Source organism: Labrus mixtus, chromosome 13 (assembly GCF_963584025.1).
Source record: "Labrus mixtus chromosome 13, fLabMix1.1, whole genome shotgun sequence".
Lineage (NCBI taxonomy): Eukaryota > Metazoa > Chordata > Actinopteri > Labriformes > Labridae > Labrus > Labrus mixtus.
Genome location: NC_083624.1, coordinates 14,126,050 through 14,147,197, shown reverse-complemented (window position 1 = coordinate 14,147,197; position 21,148 = coordinate 14,126,050). Strand labels below are relative to the sequence as shown.

The following is a 21,148-nucleotide window of genomic DNA, read 5'->3' as shown; positions in this document are numbered from 1 at the left end:
ACTGGCAGGCACACAGACACACCAAACACACTTTTTGTGTATACTTTGTGCCTCTGTGTATTTGTGTATTCACTTGTGTATTCAGATCAAGAACTTGGCGTGCCAGCGAAGAGCTTTTCTTAAACCAGCCTGCTGATCTCAAATAAGAGTAGGGGTCCTGCTTGTAAAAGGGGGTGCTATGGGTGGTTTGGAGAGGATTGCAGGATGAGGGGATATGGTTAGAATTTAGGGGAGAAAAAGTATAGCTGAACGCATTCAAACTTCCCTCTTCTGACAGAAAAAGATCAAAGACTGTGACCAAGCTTAAATGCAAAGCTGCATTTATTGAAATTAAACCTGGCTCATATTAGGGCTTATTTTTTAGCCCCAAGTAAATCCAGAGTGCACTCTCTTCCTCTCTTTCTCTCTCTGATGCAGTCATCCCTTCTCTAATGCATGCTCAAACCCCCTTTTTCTGCCTCTTTTTCTTTGATCAATATCCAAAAAGGAAGTTAGAGCTTGAACACCATACTTCCTCCCATCTCATTCTTTTTCTCCCTGCCCTCTCTCTGCTGTCATTTCCTGTGTGTCCAGGCTTTGGCTACCTGACTCGGCAGCTGATGGCTCTGGCAGGCGGTCGGTTGGTGCTTGCCCTGGAGGGGGGTCACGACCTCACTGCCATATGCGATGCCTCTGAAGCCTGCGTCTCCGCTCTGCTCGGCAATGAGGTAAGATGAGAGCCTGCAGGAGGAGGGATAAATTACCGCCAAAATATCCTCGTAAATAACTTTCAAAATTACCTTGAGCAGGGCACCTGGATTCAACGATACATTTTGAATCATGGATTTAATCTATGGCTAGAGTGGGATTAAATATGCACTGAGGGTCATAGCAGATACCACAAATACCCCATTTAGAAAATGTAATCTAGTTCATCCAAGCTGTAAAACTTGTCATATTATGGTTTCGTATATAGATGTTTCAATTTTTTCTTTATTTAATGCATTATGTCAGCAATATGGTGTACGAAGTCCATGTGATTTAAAAGCCTGTTTATTTTAAATTAATCCATTAAAAGCTTTGTAAGAACATAATATATGCTTAATTGCGTAGACATGCACATTTTAGACTTCATACAGATGAGGACTGTCTTAGGTATTTAGCTTGTCAGCATGAAATGTTCTGGATAAAACTTTATTGATCCCCAGAGGGGAAATTCGGGCGTTACAGCAGCACAGACAAGAAAGCTCAAAATACACATTAAACAGAATAGATAAGATAAATAAAAATAAAAATAAAAATAAAAATAAAAACAGGGGGTATATACAGTACAAAATGAATGATGAAGTTAACTGGGGGGAATTGAGAATTGAGACAGTATTTGCAGAGAATGACAAGATAAAGTGACAAGTGATGATTAAAGTGACTTGGTATGATAAATAGCAGCAAGTAATGTAAAACAGTAGAGAAGAGAGGCAGTGTTGTACCACAGTAATGCAGAGTGCAGTTATATAATATAATGTAGTATAATATAATATAATATAGTGCAATATGAATATAGTGTAATATAATGAAGTGTTATATAATATAGACTAGTATAATAATATAAGTACAGTATATATGTATATATACATATGCAGTTGCAGTTGACTTTCTCTGACATTTTTATTTCTCAGTTAAATGCAGGAATTTTCCTTAATTACAGTCTAAAAATGATTTAGCACAAGATTTTAACAACTTTGTCTTATGTCTCCTGAAGCTTAGATGCCTGGACACCTTTTGCCCTGATTATTTGATTATATGTCAGGCCTTTTCACCTTCCTGGTCCATGATTATATCCATTTGTTTTGGCATGGAGCACTAAAATGTCAGTGCTTACAAACACAGTAAAGCTGCAGAACTACAGTATGAGGTCTGTAGCCTTGTTACATTGATACATCATATTAAGAATACAGGCCAATCTTTCACCTTGTACGGTACTATTTTATCCGTGGCAAAACCCTCTTTCTTCTGTTTTTTTTAATTGCTTTCTACCGCTCAGAGAGACGAGGTCAACTTCACACTCACTCACACGCACAAGCACGTCAGAGGCAGAGGACTTCCAGGCAGAAGGTTAATTGTGGGAGTGTGTAGGTTGGGTCGTGGGACTGAATAAACATCGGTACTCTGTGATTCATGGCGCACAGCAGAATAGCAACTCCTCAACGGCCGCCCACTCTTTTCTTCCACCTAATGGAGAGCATGGAGTGCTTTTTTGGACGCGCTGCTCAGTCTCATTTTCTCCTCCTAGATTATGCATCCAAGATATCGCAGTGCTTTTGTATTTTAAGGGACTACTGAATTTTGATAGAGAACTGAGATTGTAGAGCTTTACGGGAAGAGAACAGGGTGTGACTTGTTGTGTTTTTGTAGGAAAATTAGCAAAAGCAAACTTGTGTGACCGTTGCTCAGGAGTGTTTCATCCAGATCCTGTTTCTCTGGGCTGTGTATCGAGCCAACTCAAACAGATTGAAGTTCATGTCTGGAGTGTGTCTCTTAAGTGAACTCATAATCTGTTGCTGAATCGTTCACACCCTATTTGACAGAGAGAACTGAGATGGTTGTTGTTGATGTTGTTTGGTTCCTCACTTTAAGGTTTTATGTTTCACATGTTGTGACGTCTTGCTGCAGCTTGAGTTGTTGGATATGTTTGTATCCTCAGTGTGCTTTGTCCACATTCACTAACATATCTGAGCTGTCTACTTCTGATTGCACAAGATACCTTTTTGTGTCCCAGAAATGTGTACACAACATGGGAGGAAGATCAAGTTTATATTCAGTACAGTTAATTAATTTCAATGCATTGATAAATGCAAATCTAACAGACAAAGATTGAGCATTGTGGAGGAGTTCTACCAACTGTGATTTATTCAAGCGTTACGAGCTAAATAAAAACTGGGACTGAACTAACAAAACCAAATACATCAAGTAAGTAAGCACACGTTGTGAATAAATATCCAGACTGACACTCTGTCATGTACTTAGTTTATTTAAGAAATGATTACCACCCTCAAGCGTTGCTGCAGAAGTAGCCACAAGGAAACTCTACTGTAGGTGGTGGTTGCCATTGGAATGGCCACTGCACCTGCTAAAGCCATTATCTTCAGGCTCATGAGACAGTTATTTTAATAAATGTCTCCACAGTTAGCATGTGATACAGAACCTTACAGAGCATGTAGGGGGACTAGTTGCTGACTGCATGAAATCATTTTAACAAAGTGTAGCAATGTTGTGATTGACATAAAACATGTGAAGGTTAGTTTTGTGTTGCCGTTGTTTTCATTTAAGTACGGCAAGTATCAGTGTTCAAAAGAGGTAGCACAGCTTCAGAAGTTAGTGTTATTGAGATCATATAAAACAATTCTTATGATCAGTCACATTTATCCAGTGAAAAATAATAATTATAATCCAGTCTTTAGCTCATCTTGTTTTGAAAAGAATTACTGAAAAGGTTGATGCTTCATTGTTGATCTCTGAATCTGTATGAGTTTTGTTGACAGTCGTAACAGTTCATCCCGCAGCCTCTCATTCCAGCCCTGCAGACAGCATGAGCCATAAATGAGTTCTTGGAATCATAAAACAACCCACATGGCTTTGTTCCATGTGGATGTTGGAGTCCGAGCAGAACAAACAGAACAATAACACAGGATCACATTAATAAAACTGCGACCAACTAGCCCATCGTCGTGGAATGTGTAGACATTGAACAACGCAGACGGATGATCCGTACAGGGACATGATAATGAATACACAGATGTATACTGTTGTTGAAGCACTGAGAAACAAGTTAATGTGTTGTCTTCAGAGGACAGCACTTCTATGTGTCCACAGATCAGGAAACAACAGATCCTTTGGAGGAAAGTTCTTCAAAAGTGGGAAACTACAGGCTTAACTTAATAATAAAACTTTGCTAGCATACACTGTGCCCATGACTCAAAGGTGTCTTCTGTAACTGCCGATACAGCTGGTAAGAATTCAGGAATTCAAGGACACTTCAGCAGGGCGGATGCTTTTGGCTATCACACAGTTTGGACCCATGACTCTGAGTTTGAAGGACGCTCTCGTTCCTCACAACAACACCACCCTGCTGCAAAAATACTGAATTGGATCAGGGGGTTTGCTTCTTAGGTTTCAGCAGCCTTCAGAGCACCGGCCTCAGCAGGAGTTTGGAGGAGGTCAGTGGATGGGTGCCAGTGGGAGCTGAAAATTTCAAAATAGGCAGGAGGCAGGTAGCGTCAATTGCCTCAACCCTGCAGGAGACTCTTCACAGCCTCTCGCTCGGGGCCCCATCGCTGTCTAACATCTGAGAATGGTTACCCTCACACCTCTTCCAGCAGGGTTAGGCTGTGACTAGGGATCAGATAATAAAAGGAAATGCAGAAATCATTTGAAGTGGAGCGGATAAACTGTTGTTTTAAAAGAGCTTTAGATAGTACAATAACTAAGTCCAAAGTCTCGAAAGGCAACTAAGCAGGATTCTCTTCTTTTTTTTTTTTGCAAGAAATCAGTCTCTCATAATGTTACTTGAAAAGTTAAAGCTTCTCCTCTTAAAACCCTCGCAAAGACGCATTAAAAGGCAACATGACAGGAGCCTGAGTTGAACAGGAGGCCTCATTAGCAAAAGATATCCTTGATAAAACCATGAACAACACAAACTTAGATGCTCTTCACTGTTAAGTATAGACGTAGAGTTCTCATGACTTCCAACAATTTTCTTTTTGGCATCAAGGGATGTCAGCTGTTTGAACAAAGAGAGATCATTCAGTTGTGTTGAGCTTTGATAACTGATAGCAAAGAAAAAAAGAGAGGCAAAAATGTCCCTGATCAGATCAAAACGTCAGGAAGCAAGTGTTTTTATCAGAATCTCAGCAAAGGACTCTGTAATGGACCTGGAATGTGGCTGGAGAACGTCAGTGAGGGATTGAGAGCTAGATAAAAGGCCTGGCGTTTTGCAGTTCTTCGTTTTTTTTCTTTGGCCCAAGAAGTCCAGCAACAGCTTCTTACAGTATATCGCTTGAAAGGAGACAAAGAAGTTGAAGACTTAATAAAATTAAAATCAAATGCTCTGTAACTTCTCTAACTTAAAGTTAGGTTGGGCAACAAGGAAAAAATCTGGACAAAAAGTAGTCTATTGTCAGATTAATGTTGCACTGGTTAAAACCTGACCACTGAGTGGGTTATTTCTGGATGAATTATTTTGGTTATGCATGTGTTTTGGCTGAATGTGAATGGAGCGAGTGAGTAGGCTCAGACGAGGGACCACAGCTGGATTAGCTGGTCAGCTGTGCTTTTGTTTACGAAGCTTCAAACTGCCTGAAGCTTTGTATTGTCTGGAAGTATCCAAAGCCCAAAACGTCACCAAAACCATCCAACAATAGTACACTGTAAATGTAACAAGACAGTACATGTCCAATGATTGCATATGGAAACAAGTCTTACTGTTTATTCTACCGGTTTGTAACAACAGAGTTATAAAAAATCCTACAGATCTTATATTCTGTAAATATAAATATACATTTTAAAGAAATCACTCATACCTGCTTTTCTTTGGTGTGTTACTACTCTTTTTTGTGTTGGTCTAAAAAGACAGATTTTGGAAGTCAAACCATCCTAAAGATGTTCCCTTTATCTTCTTCACCTCCTGTCAAGCTTTTACTTCCAGTATTTTACTGCTCGCTAGTGTGAGTAATGTATCTGTGTTTTTATTCACTGGTTAAGACAAGCTTTGCTATAATGAGCATTACATTTCTTTTGAAAGCAGCTATGATTAGCTGGGGAAAAGAGAGGGAGGAAAATAGCTGAATGGACTTTGCTGGTTCGTTTAATTCACTCCCACCAGTGTAGAACGTAACGGTGAAGTCTTTTTGGTTAAATAGTTCATGAATGATGCATTTGTGACTACACTAGTCAACTCTGAACTTGGGACTAATTGAAGATTGCTCGCAAACAGATGTTGGCCCACTACAGAGCATGGTTGTTAGCAATTATATGATAAACAACAGGCTAATATGCTAATTGTTAGCAGCTGTAAATGAGGTTATTTGGTATGTTTATACTCCAGTTACAGTAAGACGCTCGACTTCACCTGTCCCCCCTCGGGTCTGTCTATTTGCAACCACCTCCAACTACAAGGCAAACTTACACCCTGTTCTGAAAAGGTTGCATGCTTTGCACAGTGAACATCATTAACTTGTTCAGTTAGCATAACATAATCAGCCAGTTTTAGTGACCGCCAGCATCTGCACATGGACACAACAGTAAACAATGGATGCCTTGTGCACTTTTTTTTTTTTTGCTGAACAAGTGGATTTCCTTGTCTTTCCACTGTTTTGGTTTCAGACTCCCTCAGGAATGTTTTTACCGGGGCACATTCCTCGCTCTCGGATCATAGCTTTCCATGGTGTGTCAGTTTTTTTGGCCGGGACCCTGGGACACCCTGTGACACATAGAGAATCAAAAATCCATCCACATGGTCACAGCAAATCATCAGACCATCCCTACCTAACAAACTTTATCTCTTTAAGACTGAAGCACATCTGATGGTACAGAAACGCAGAAGTTCAGGCGCAGCCAGGACCGCAAACTTAAATAAACAGAAATGTCGCAATGGTTGATGTGCACTTGCAAGCCTGTCTGTGTGTGCGTGCGTGCGAGCGTGCGTGCGAGCGTGTGCGTGTTTCTGTGTTTGCCATACCTGCCAGGTGGGGGCCCCTGGAGCACCCTGACAAGAGCCATTAAAGTTTATAAGCGTGAGGCCCAGCTGTCAGTCAAGTTGACAGGCTGCCCCCGTCCAACCCTGCTCTGAGGTGAACCCCAGGAAACCCCAGAGAACCCCTGACCCTGCTCTGACAGGGAGCTGTGTTAGAAAGGGCTGGGCAGCGCTGAGCAGGGATTGGCTATGGTTATGGCGAAAGAGTTGGCAGCTGTAGCCAGAAGGATTGAGAAGTAAAATTAATAGTTTGGGGTCCCTGGAGTGACATATTTGGGATGGGAGGGATAAATAAGTACTTCTGTCTCCCCCACAGTTGAAGTCTAGCATTAAAATACTCAAGGGGCTGTGTTTGTGTGGGTGTGTTGTATGATGTTACTTTTGTGTCTTTATTAGGCAATCACACAGAATAGGTCAAAAAAAAGAATTTCCACGATGCAATTAAATATAAATGACGATCCGGACATTCTGCAAGATTTGCTCTTGACTCACTCTGATTGAAATTGGCCTTTAGAGTTCTGTGATCTTTAAGGACATGTCCCGCCCACGTCCTTCAGCTCAGCAACAAGGAAAACGTTTGGATTCAAAGGAAACACTTTTGGATAGCAAACCAACACAGACCTTGCCTCTTTTTGCCAGAGGCTTCTGAGAATTTTAAAACTTTTACTAAATAACAGATTTCACTATACAAGGCAAGTACTTTGTCATATTTCAGACTTCAGAATAACAGAAAAAGACAAGCAGAGGGAGTCTTCTGAAAACCATCTTGAATGTCATTCTACATTCAATGATCTGACATCTTGTTGTGTTACATTCCAATGTTTTTAGCAAGGCAGACCTTTTTGTTGGGGCAGCATATATCTTGTGTTCTAAGCCGTTGCACTGTGAATACAAAAAGGTTATTTTGAGTGATTACATGGATAGTCTTTTGGACTCTTGAGGTAATGAAGCAAAGTTACATAACAGAATCTTCAAGTTGCCTGGCGAGTATTTCCAGCAGTGTAAGGAAATTAAGCCTCCTCTCCTGTGTAAGTAACTCTGGATGAGAATGTCAGCCAAACAGAAAGTAACCCAATGTTAATTATTCATGGACAAACTCTCTGTTTATAAATGTCTTTGCAAACACACCTCTGTCCATCACAGTGTGCATGATGTAGCCTGTCGTGCCACAGCAGGATTAAAGTATCCCTCTCCCTAGACTGCCTCTTCCCTCGGCCCCCGTGGACCCCTCCCACACTCTATTTGTTTTAATTAAAAGAAAACTTCTAGCCTTGGCTAAGCAAGGCCGACCGACAATGATTTTTTCCCCCCTTTGCTCTGGCATCCTCCTCTCAAATCTCCAGCCAAACCTTTTTCTTTTTTCTCTTTACATGTTTCTCAGTCGGTCCTTTATTCCACTGGGGTTTAGATTTTGCAGCTAAGGGATGCATGTCTACTGTGTAGGAATGTAGAGCTGAATGAGTCTGTTTGACAAAATGGGATGAGAAATTGTCCTATGTGCAGTCGGCCAAGGGGGAAATTGAATCATTCCGGGTTGGGAAGGCTCGTCAGGGAATAGCCCTGTTTCCTCTGAGTTGTGGCTTGGACCGTTTCATAGGCTTAGCTGAGCTCCCCGAGGAAGGTGTGTGTGTGTGTGTGTGTATGGCTATGTTTTGGAGTGTGTGTGTGTATGTGCGTTTGTGTTAGCAAGCAGTTTTCATGTGCATCTGTGTATACTACTATGTGTCCCAGTACAAAGCGCATATTGTATTTTGTGTCAAAGAGTAGCAAAGCTGTCGGTGAGTGGGAGGAGGTTTGCATCTGCAGAATTATTTTCTTTTGTGTCAGCAGCTCCAGCTTGTTCCCCACCTCTTGGAATGATTCAACTCTGGGATGTGGTCCACATTCAAAAGTGATCCTTTAAACCAGGAGGGAACCGCATTAGTTCAAGTGGTCTTTCTGCCATGTTTTGAAGCTGCGTTCTTGAACACCTGTCAGTCACATAGAAATACATATCCATTCCTACCCACTTTATTAAAAAATGGCATGCAACAGTTAATGCACTTAGCGGCTGTTCCCAGTAGGCATAGGTTCTGTGCCAATGCCCCATGCCTGCCAAACAGCAGTTACATTTAAGCACAAGTGTCTTAAATAATCTTAAAGATGCAGCTCGTGGGAGTGCATTGTGTTACATGTGTTTTCTCTTTGGGTAGAAAAGTGAAGCAGGAAAAGTGTTGTGATGTTATTTTCTCTTTGTTCCAGTTGGACCCCATACCTGATGAGGTGCTGCAGCAGAGACCCAATGCCAACGCTGTCCACTCGATGGAGAAAGTAATTGAAGTCCAAGGTAAAAAGTTTAGACAAACTCAAACACAGCATGCATACACATCTATGTGATGAACAAAACTCAATGATATTTTGATGGCCCATGGCCTAATCTGCATAGAAACATTTCTATCAAGACTCTACTTAGTTCTGTTTTTTCTTTCCTTTTGTAGGTAAATATTGGCGCTCACTGCAACGCTCCGCCTCCACACTTGGTTGCTCGTTGAGTGAAGCCCTCCAGCGTGACGTAGAGGAAGCTGAGACCGTCTCCGCTATGGCCTCACTGTCTGTTGCCAACAAGCACATTGGAAAGAGGTACAGGCTTTTGTCTGTTTGTGGTATCTTTCAAGAATTGCCGAAACTTGAAGAAAACAATTAAAGGAATAGTTCAACTCTCTGAGAACAACCCTAATAAGATTTGTCACCATGACATAGAACGGGAGATTGGTAAGACTCTGCTGAAACCTCTCTTGATCATCCGTCAGTCTCACAGTGAAAACAGGACTCCTTGAAGTGATCAGCTTCCCAGCGCACATGCTATTTTAACGGTATCTAACCGTGGAGTTCAAGGGGCGTTTTTTTTCTTTTTTTTTTTTCTAAATGACACAAAACAAAGAATCATCAGCAATTAGCCCACTGAAAAAAGACCTTTCATTTGCAGTAAGTTTTAGTGTTAAAAAACCACCACCCAGGGCTCCAGACTAACTTTTGAATTGGTTGCACTGGTGCGCCTAACTTCTTTTTTTTAGGTGCACCAGCACAAAATTTAGGTACACCCAAATTTTTAATTGCGTCGCCTTTAACGCCATAAGGTCACCTTTTTATCGCTCTCCATAACTTTCATATAATGTGAATGATTTTTAATCAAGAATAAGGTGTAGAGCAGGGGTGTCAAAGTCCTATTGGGTCGGGGGCCGGAATTTGTTGAAATAAGACCTCAAGTGGGCCGGACTAATTTTGCAGACATCACTATAACTCAACACATAGATATAAAGGCTAATGTATGATTTAAAAAAAAAAAGGTACTTGTATAGAAAACTGCATGTTAATGTATAAAATGTTAAAGTACATTAAGCAGAGGGGTTAACTCTGTCATTGCAAACTGCATGTTGGCACATGGAAATATTTAAATGTACCACATTACAGAAGAAAACATCAATAATTCTGTTTTGTTTTTGTTTATATTATGTTTTAATATTGCTGTTCAAGGTTATAGAAACTTTGACACAGGTTATTCTACCTGCCTTGGGATCAGTGCATTACTAGATAGAGAGAGAGAGACTTTAGATCTGTGTGTGTCAGGCCACAGCAGTTTGCACTCTTTAAGGTTCATTACAGATAAAACCTGCTCACATGAATAAGTTGTCACAAACACACAGAGTGTCTTTGATGCAAAGACCGAAGTCATCTTCAGGTATTTTAGTAGTAGGCATTATAAAATGATAACATGTTTCCAAACCAACAGACTTGAATTTATCCTTCAGCGTTGCGCACTGCAGTCTGATCAGCTCCATGTGGAGTGCACGTTCTTCAACAAGGGGCTCTGGAGCCCTGCCACCTGCCTAGCATCATCAGTCATGCTAAATATCCAGCCGTAAATGGCCTAGACATTTTGTTCCATGACACATCAACAATCATTTGGTACACATGGCCAACGATGGTGTCTGTCAGGAGCAGGCAGGTGACTCTTAAACGTTGGCCCTCTGACTGTAATGTTACATTCAGCTTCCATCATAGGAAAAGGCTCGCTGGCTCCCTAGTCTGACAAACTGTAATCAAGCTTGTGACCTGTGTGACCCCTGAGCAGAACATTCCCAATTTTACAAAACCTCACCCATTTAGAGGGAAGATGGGATTGATCTAGTTTACTGTCATTAGAAATTATACTCTCGTTGAATTACAAATATCTGTCTCTAATTTATAGTTTTATTTTTTGCCTAGCAACAGCAGATGGAGAAAAATTCTGATAGGTTGACAATTAGGCTTCTTTCGTTTAACTCTTAAATGAAAGAAGGCTTTATTTCCTCAGAAATATTTTGTATATATGTTGATTGTCAAACTATGAATTGGAAAAAACAAGAACTTATCATAAGACTTTTTAGAAATAAAATGTCCGCCCTCTCGAGGCCTAGTTGGCTTTGACAGTTCCCCTTAGGTTTCTCTACTTGTATGTTATCTCTTTCTTTGTCTAAGCATGCACAGTACCTAAATGATACATCCATGGTACTGTAAATGAATAATCTAACAACATAGGTATGATCTTTTCTCTAGGGCTGAAGAGGAGCCAATGGAAGAGGATGCTACCATGTAAAAGAAACATCCCCGAGCCTCTGACCTCTCAGACGCGTCTTCATTCTGACAGTGTCCTCATCCACTTAGTGTCAATTTCAATGACACCCCTGCAGAAAGTCTCACCCTGCCAAACCAAGCTGGCATCTTGCTGTGGGGTGAGATCAGGCAGCTCAAGCTGACTAAAGTGACGCACAATGGAAATGGAACACTGAAGATACACTCACTGATCAGCGGTGCACAGACTGATCAAGTTCAATGTGTTTCTTTGACAACTCCCGTAGAAGAGGACTGACTCGACCATTCATCAGTGACAGCCTTGAGTGCCAGTGCTTTTCAAACAATAGACGATATGTAGTTTTTCAAAGCCAGTGGGAATGATACACAGACTATCTGTATTCACCTTTATTTCTTGTTAGCCTGTTCTGTCTGTGCTTTCACGTTCATCAAAAAGCACCAGAGCTAATGTGATTGTGACTCTGCACTACGGATTACTTTTTTTCTGCTTTTTTGAGACATCCTGATGAACGTGACTAAGGGATTGTATATCTTGCAGTTTTCAAGCATTGTTGAAGATAACTGAAGAGACAGATGATCGGGTGTTCTGATCCTAAAATGATTGACAGTGAAAGACTGAGTGTTTGTGCCTTTTTTTTTTCAAACCTGGTGGATTCTGTTGAACTCTTTTTTTTAAAGAGCTTTGCCTTAAAAAAAAAAAACAGGTTTGGGAACGAGGCCTCTTCTCCCCAACTCCTAAAACATTTCTACCCTGGCAAGACATCCAATGCCTGCATGTTGTTGGCACATACACTGGAGGACCTTGGCATGTTTACCTATAACTCTCTGTCTCTCCCTGTACCTCCATCTTTCCTTTTCACACTCATTTTTAATTCTCTCACTTTAGAAGGTAGTGCCCTGACACAAGAGGTGGTTCGTTTTAAAAGGAAGTTAAAAGTTGGACATTTTTTGCAATTTTTATGCAAAAAAAAGTCTTGCAACTTTGTGAATCAAGTCTTTACAGCACACTTGAACATTTGGTTATAAAACACATATCTTTACCATAACAGCAGGGTTTAGATAATGTGCTTTCATCAGCATACAAACTGCACTAGCAACAAAGGGTCAGCTCACACATTTTAAAGCATTGCTGCAGTTTGTTTTAGAGAGTCTGTGTGAACCCGGTCCAAACCTTCCTGCCATTACAGATCTACACAAATAACTACAGGACACTAGACGAAATATTGTTTAAAAAGTCATATGGTAAACCAGCGCACCTCAATATTTCAAACAAAAGGTAACACAGCTGACAGGGTTCGGGCCAGGGGTTCGGGTTGCAAACATTGCATCCACATGCCCCACCTTGACTAAAGGCCTGATTAAATAGTCATCAGCTTTCCTTAGGTGCAGAGTACAGAAGCACACATTTTACTAAAACTACAGGACTGATAACTAGACTCCTATTGTCACTATATGTTGTAATTAAATCAGTAAAAAGTTTCAGTCCGACCACTGAATGTCTCTGTGGGAATCAGTATCTTGTTTTGCAGAGTAATGAGGCATAGACAGAAATGAACCACATATGGGCCAATTTGTTGAACCAGCCCCTCTCTTAAGGACAACTGTGTCTCCGTGGTAACGATGACCATACCACCTGGGATTTTCCAGAGGGGTGTTCCAGGGCCGCACAGTCTCTCGCAGCTGTTTTAACATCTTTAGCCTCTTGTTAAGCACATCTGCTGCCCAAATGTAAGGTGCTGCGGGGCAGGTGTGTGCACATCTGTTCTCAAACAGTGGAGCACAAGCTGCCCTTTATAAATATTCAAGAGTATACACATATTTTTATAGTTATTGTTCATTTTTAATCATCCTTTGCTCCTGACAAAGTCATACTGCCGTTGGAATAAACCCATGTCTGGTTATCCTTGGAAGTTTTAATAGCACATTCAGCTTTTGTACCGACATGACGAGTCTGATTCCTCTTCAAATCAGTTATAAAAGTAATATTTAAGAGGACTTGAGAAGTACATTTAAATATGAGCACACATGACAGAACAGTCACAAAATGCTGATTTTAATCTCCTCTCTGATACCATCCTTCCAACTTGAGATTGTCCCCTGGGCAACTACCTTCTCCCGCATTGATGTATCATACGTCATGTCTTTTTCAGTAAACAGCGAGCAGAGTGTCAGGATGTTTACTGTTGTTTACTGTATATAGGACAGTCTCCAGAGTATTCCTGCCACACTTTTGTCAATGACTACTCTTCTCTTGTTCATTCCTTTTTCTCTCATTCTGTCGCTGTGTCGGTGGACTCCGGTGACTTCTATTTGTACATTTGAAATGTGTTGTTTTTCTCCACATTGCCCTCTTCTGTTACTTTGTAAAGCTGACATACTTCACCACAGGTGAGGGCTCAAATTCAGTTTTTAGTGAACAATACATCCCTTTGTTTTCTGGGTTCAGGGTTAGTGTGGGAGGGTTGGGATGCCAATGTTTTTACTTTGTATATTGATGGACATTTGTGTATTTACTGTATGTTCATAGTAGATTTATATATGAAAAGAAATGAGTATATTATATATATATCTATACATAATGAGATATTATGATCTTGTTTTTGAAGTTGATATTGATACTTTTCATGGGTCTTACATACAGTCTTCACTTGTTAGGGTGTCACTGAAGGCACCGTGCGCTGTTCTTGGTTCGAGTTAGTTACGTGTACAGTAGCATTTCAATGGCTGTCTTTTTCTCTTCAACACTGATGGCTGGCTTTTGGATTTTATCCCCATTATCATAACACTGTTACTGTAGGTGTGCCATTGTTCTCCGCTCAGACTCATTTATTCATGTGTGCATTTATACATTCCAGACTTTTTATTTTTGACAAGTTATTAGATTTTGTTGAGGGAAAACACGCATTTAAGCAGACACATTTAAAATTGTAAGAAATGTAAGGCTCAAATACAACCAAAGTGGAGATCCATTGTTTTTCCTTTCAGGGTATGGAAGTTCATTCTCCTAAAGCAACAAAAAGGGGAGGGGTAGATTTGAATAGAAACATTGCCCTATATTAAATCACTCATATTGGCCCTGCTCATGATTTCACAGGATCATCACTTATTTCCTTATCTAGCCAAATGTTCTTAGTTTTAATGAAAATCAACATTCCTTCAATAAATCCAGCTCACATTTGTAATATCCTTCATCAACTAAGAGCTGCCTCTGGGCTTCATGGTGGCCTGTTTTTAGTAAGACTGCCCTGTATCCAGGAGGAGACAGGTATCAACACTCAATATCATTAATACATATCTGGCATGAGTGACATATTCTTTATCAATCATACGTGAGAAGAAAAGAAAGATTACAGTGTCATGTGCTGAAAATCTTAATCAGACTTTTAAAGTCGTTGTTTTTTTCATTTTGACTTAAAACTCCTGTGAGGAGCTTTTAGGTGGTTTTGAAATAGACTAAAGTTGATAATGAGATCTCTCAATGACCTTTACATGCATTCTCAATCAGCAACAACTTTGATTATTTCTATAAAATTGTTTTTTAATGCCTGAAACTGCTGCCACAGGGTAGGTGTCAGACAAGACCAGTAACAGCTACCTGCTGAAACAGACAATTTATATTACATTTTCCACAGCAAAGACTCTCGATAATGGATTTATTTGACTGTTACAAGAAAGCAGGAGGATATCTTTTTGTTAAAAAAAAAAAACATTACACATGTACATGAGAAAATCAGCAAAAATAAAAGGGGCCACTTTGTCCACAGGGGGCGCCAAGATCAACACAAGCCCAAAGTTCCTAACTGGAGTTATATTGTATCTGGCCTTCACTTGCAGAGTGACACTGCAGATGCTCTTCTAATGTCACATGTCCCTGGATCATTCATTACATTATTTTCCATGGCTTTTACACATGGTCAGAGTTCAAATTCATGCTTGGATCACCTGCCACGTAGCAAATTCACAGGAAGAATGGAAGGTGTGGATGTGAATTTGGTGCTTTCAGTAAAATGATATGCCATAAAGTAAACTTTAGAGAGATAATGAAGGTCTAACCTTTGATAAAAGGGCAATGTTTAGCATAATCTATTATCGGTCTCTCTTTGGTTTAGCCATGTGGTAGTTAGATATTTTTCTCATTCCCATTCCCATTTCATCACACACCTACAAAGTGGGCACGTTCTCCTGTATGTTCTGTACTTTTCAAAAGATCTGTTTCCAGGCATACAGAGGTATTTGCGGTTGGAAATATGAACATGTATACAGTCAGGCTATCCTGACTCTTACCTTTACTTGGATACGCTGATATTTTCTGTGCATGTAAACACACTTGATGAGATGCTTTTCAGTAACCGAGCCCAGAACATTCCCAGAACCCTTTGCAAAGCCGTGCCAGTCATGGGGCTTCAACTTCGGACTGCTTTGGTTTCTCAAAAGCAGCCAACAATAGCACTGTCTGACTCCTCTGGCTGTCTGTCTTCACTGTTAGTCTTAACACAATGTCCAGCAACAAAAAAATATTCCATTAAGTTATAATTTCCATTTATTAGCAGAGGGCATATCTCTTTGTTTGAGCTCTCAGAGTTCGTTCCAGCCAGGTCCGAGAACTGTCTGTTTATGTAGGTGGCCTGGTCTGACTCCACTCCATTCCTCTTTTTTCTCTGCATGATCTGTGTCCGCATGTACTGCCTACCTGTCTGTCTGTCTGTCCCATACCACAAACAGCACAAGGGATCAAGCACTGAAGGACGTTAGTTATTTTTACTGTATCCAAACTGTCTTCTCTCTTTTTCTGCTTTTTTTTTTTGTCTCTGCTGGGGGCTTTCATGTTGTTCTTCTACCTGTAGGCTATGACATCATCAAACCTGGAGGTTGAATTTTTACAGTGATGTGAAATACATTTCTAGGGCTTGTAACACAGACAATATATTTTATGTATTTATGTAGAAAGGTTGTTTTAGGGGGACGCTTCGTAAACTGCGACAACAGAATGGACAAACGTTTCTCTTCACACCAGGCAAGATGTGACCTCGTGGACTGTTTGGAAAACTTTTTTTCTTCACTGTCACATCTGGACTTATCAAAGGGCTCCATCTAGACGCCTGGTCGTTGCTACAGTTGTCCATTCCACTTTTGAAAAAAATAAGCCAGTTAATGCTATGACCACTGTGGTTCAAATCAAACAGTTCTAGGTTTACATATATGTATAAAATGCATATTCTTTTTTTTTTTTTATTGGTTATGTTTTTGACTTGTTCCACCATTGTTACAGAAATAGTTCATTTTTCTGGGGAACCTTTGCTCTAACATGTTGTCTTTGACATCTACAATATAAAGTATTGTTTTGGAAAAACTGCAATGTCTGTTCATTATGTTGAGAATGTTAGTTGCTGGTTTTGATTTGGGGGCTGCAGAACCACTGGTTTAAGGTAGGGCTGCTCGGTGGTGCAGTGGTTAGCGCTGTTGCCTCACAGCAAGGAAATTCCTGGTTTGAATCCCCATCTGAGCCTCTCTGTGTGTAGAGTTTACATGTTCTCCCCGTGCATGTGTGGGCTCTCTCCAGGTACCCCGGTTTCTTCCCACAGTCCAAAGACATGCTCGTTAGGTTAATTGTTGATTCTAAATTTCCCGTAGGTGTGAATGTGAGTCTATGGTGTGGATGGTTGTCTGTCTCTATATGTCAGCCCTGTGATTGACTGGCTACCAGTCCAGGGTGTAACCCCGCCTCTCGCCCGATGACAGCTGGCATCGGCACCAGCCCCTCTGCAACCCCAGACAGGAAAAGCGGTATAGATAATGGATGGATTAAGGTAAAGCTTTATTTTTTTGTTCCATTCAAATGGGTTTTACTGGGAGCTAAATAACTGTGGATGGATCTGTCTCCTCCTAACATATCTGGTTATTAAAAGGTGGTTTAAACACTGACTAAAGCAGTTATACATTAAAAATCAGACTCTTTCAGATCCCCTATTCTTGGCTCCTTGGATTGCTAATGTAGCTTCAAGTTTAGCTCAGTTTGTTTCTCTGTTTTCAAACGTAATACTGACTTAAATACGTGAGTGCAAACAGTTCAAAATAATAGTGGCATGATTTGAATTGTTCAGGAGGTTTGTGCATATAGAAAACTTACCAATGTGTGATGATGTGAAACAGGAGACTCAAACTGAACATCCAAATCCAATTGGACTAAAAAAATAATATGACTTACACACAATAAAAACAGCACTGCAAAAAATGCATATTAAAAGTCTGTGCACATGCACATCGTAGGTTTTTGTGACACTTATTTCATCCAATGAAACAGCTGACAGGCTGTTTTTCTATGCTAGCCAAAAGCGTCTATCAGAAATGAGGAGCCGGCTTTGAAGTTCTGGTGAACTAACTTCATTCTAACAGAAGATGTTGAGTCTTAAGCCCTAACTTGAAGAGGTTTTTCACACATTGGGATGCAGCCTCTTGAGCTACAAAAAGTCTCTCTGTGCAGAAGTACTTCCTAAGACTTGATGTGTAAAATTGAAGGAGTTCTCCTTTAAGTCCAGAGGGAGGCAGCATTGCTGGAATGGCCTCAGAGGGGCCCACAGTAGCTGTGACTGGGATTAGCCACCCATTTGGAGATGTCAAAGGTCTGAGCCAGTGTCCAAATAAACAGCAGTGAATCCCTGTTGGTGGTGGAACTAACGCTAAGACAACAGACCAAAGGAAACAAAGCCAATCCTGCCTCACCTCCCCTCAAATAAACACACATTCCTTTGCTTTCCTGTCAAACTCTTAATTTAGAGAGTAACAGTGTAAATACTGACGTTGGCCTAAGGCTTTGTAGACTCGTCACAATCTCTGTAAATCATGGAGGTTTGAGACACTATGCAGCGACAAAGCCAAACATAGGAGAACATCCCTGGTATAAAGTTAAACACTGACATAAGGGACAATATTTACCATCATGCAGATGCTGAAAAGAGCTCTGAAGGCTCCCAGAAGCAGAAGAGGAGGACGTAAAAGCTGGGAATGCGACCTCTTCATGGTTCCTCAGTGGCTGGGGACACTAACGACCGCGCTCATGACACGCAGACTGCCCGTCTCACCTTTAGCTTACCGAAGGCGTCAACACGTACGTCATCTCGTCACAACCCCTGTGACCCCTCGGTGAGGTCGGGTCAGAGGAGAGGTGGAGCCCTGCTTGTTGAACTTTCCCCCCCCCCCCCCAGCCAACAAGATGGCTGCCTCTTCTCCACAACAAAGGACTGGAAATGACAGCAAGGATGGCAATCTGGGAAAACCCCTTTCATATTTTCCCCTCTCGTTTCCCCGCAGTGACATTCTGGTGTGTGGCGGCTCTCTTGTCGTGCTCATCCTCCTGCAGAGTCGGCCGTTGTCAGTTTGCTCTGTCATTACCCGGCCACCGCTATACGTAAAAAGAGGCCTCATCCTCCCAGCTGCGTGCTCATCACCACACTTTTTAATTGCAGGTTTGACTGACTCGAAATGGCAATGAGGCTTTAGCCAGCTGCTGAGATGACAAACAGGAGCTAATTACAGATGATAGTCATTAGAATCAGTTTTAGATCATCAGCTTACATACGCATAGAAACATGGTTTGTAAAATGTCTGCGACATAAACGTAGAGGGGGTCATAGAGGTGATTCTGAAAAGTCAAATCTATGACACTTGTTGGAAATTGTTTGGCTAGTTCTTAACATGAGCTGGTTCTCGGTGACAAAATGTTAAACAAATTCAGTATTGAATCATTGCTTTGCTCTGATTTATTTTATTCTTTGCCAACTTTGAAACAATAGACAAGCCCTGGAGAGAGTCTGTGACCGTTTGCTGCTCTTTCCATCTGATGCTCCACAGGGCCAGTTTGGATTTTCATTGTGTATTTGAAAAGCCGTGCTGCGTTTGCTTGTCTTTCTACTGTATGTGTTTAGTCTGGTGTTCAGTGCGTTGGCACCGTAAAAGGTTGAGGACGCTATGAAGAGCTGATGCGAACATAACAATGACACTGGGTCACTGTCAGCGCGGTACAATTCACTAACCACCATAAATCTTTTGCTTTATCTTCAAAATTAAAGACAAACAGCACAGTCGCAGCAGATGGGTGTTCAACATGAGTCTGGTTCTGTTCGAGGTTTCTGCCTGTAAATAGGACGTGTTTTTTTCTTACCACTGTCACTTTGCTAAGTGTTTTGCTCATGGTGGATTCATGTTGGGAATATGGTCTAGACCTGCTCTTTTTGTAAAGTGCCTTGAGATAACATTTTAGTTAAATTGGTGCTATACAAATACAGATTGATTGATTATTGAATGTATACAGTTGCCTTTATCATAATGATGCTTGACCTAAAGATAAGAAAGACACCGGCACTGATTCCTTTAAAGTCCGAGCCATTCTGCTAAAGCAAACATATATTTTACATGTACAGAAAATCACCAGGGTTACATCACCACACAGGATAGAACTGATAGTTTCCCCAAACCAATGTGACCAAAAGTTTTCCAAATATCGTCTATTTGTAGAGCTTAGAAATATATTTAAATGTATAATCTATATTTGCATCTCTTTTTTTTTTTTTGTTTTTAGTTTTTCTCAAAAAGTTTTTCATCCCATCATATATAAAGATGAATCCATCATGCGATCCTCAGCAGGACATGTGGTTTCTCAGATGTGAGGCTTAATTCCAATGAGCGCTAGAAAAAAAAAAGTTTAAAAATTGATGTTTATTTGAAAATGCATGTCCAAAAAGAAATGGTACATGGAATTGAGCCTGTATAGCGCTTTTCTAGTCTTCTGAATACTCAAAGGGCTTTTACACCGCAGGTTGGGGAATGAGCCACATTACAAAGAACTATAATGGTTAAAAAAGTAGTCAAAGAAGTACATAGAATTGAACTGATATAACTTTTTGTTTGTTCTGTTGCTATCCATAATGCTGTAACACCAGTGAATGTTTTCAGACTAAAGATGAGGTTGACGTTTAGATTTGGCATGAAATCTCTGCAGTTTTTTGGACATGACTTTTGTTTGTTTGTTTGGAAACCTGCCACTAAAAGAGCCAAAGTTCAAATATTTCAGTGTTACTCATAGAAACTGCCTTAATGACTGACTTTTGGTTAGAAAAGTACAAAGAAAATCATTTCCTAATCGTTTATTGACAAAGATAAAAGGTATTTTATGGGGCTGTCATGAAAGGTGGATTCTTTTGTCTAAACATTTATAATATTTTTATTTAATTAAAAATATTTTTTTAATTAAAAAAAAATATATATGAAAAAATATTTTTCATCAAACATCCGGAACTACATTATGTAGACTGTGTTTCAATAATGCATGTCCGCTCAAACGGTCCAGGTACAATAATACACATCGAGTCTGCTGCTGTACCTGTGTATGTCCACTACATGATTCTTTCAATCATGAGGAGAAGTTTTTTTTCATCAAGATTTCATTACAAACTTAATTGGAGAAGCTTTTTTTAAATGAAAAAACAATCTTGTTGTTTTCTCAGTGAAATGAAGTAACAGAAGTTCTCTTATTCTGTTTGATTGATTGATTGATTAATTAATAACATTGAGGTACTCGTTCATCCTAACAAGTTCTCCCCCTCTCAGAAGTGTAAGTAAGAGTGAAAACAAGGGTGAGTAAATAAGAGTTGGCTCCTGAACTAGTGTGACCTCCTGATCTTTGCTGACCCTGGCGGTCATCAATGCTGCTAATGAAGAGCAAAGCAGGATGGGAAAGGCTGGCATGTCACCCCACAAACATACCCAGGAGCCCCCCCCCCACCCGTCCCCTCCGCTCACTGCAGACTGATCAGG

At 40.5% G+C, this 21,148-nt stretch overlaps 1 protein-coding gene across 5 annotated transcripts in view; it reads left to right on the top strand.

Annotated features, from left to right (window-relative positions):
* Nucleotides 1-16,689, top strand: part of hdac4 (histone deacetylase 4) — a 132,078-nt gene extending 115,389 nt beyond the window's left edge. For all 5 annotated transcript variants that reach the window (XM_061053817.1, XM_061053818.1, XM_061053816.1 and 2 more), the window contains 4 exons: nt 574-707; nt 8,969-9,053; nt 9,205-9,346; nt 11,303-16,689. In XM_061053817.1, coding sequence (XP_060909800.1) covers nt 574-707; nt 8,969-9,053; nt 9,205-9,346; nt 11,303-11,342 — 401 coding nt within the window. In that variant the 3' untranslated portion in view covers nt 11,343-16,689. The remainder of the gene's footprint in view (nt 1-573; nt 708-8,968; nt 9,054-9,204; nt 9,347-11,302) is intronic.
* Nucleotides 16,690-21,148: the final 4,459 nt, after the last annotated feature.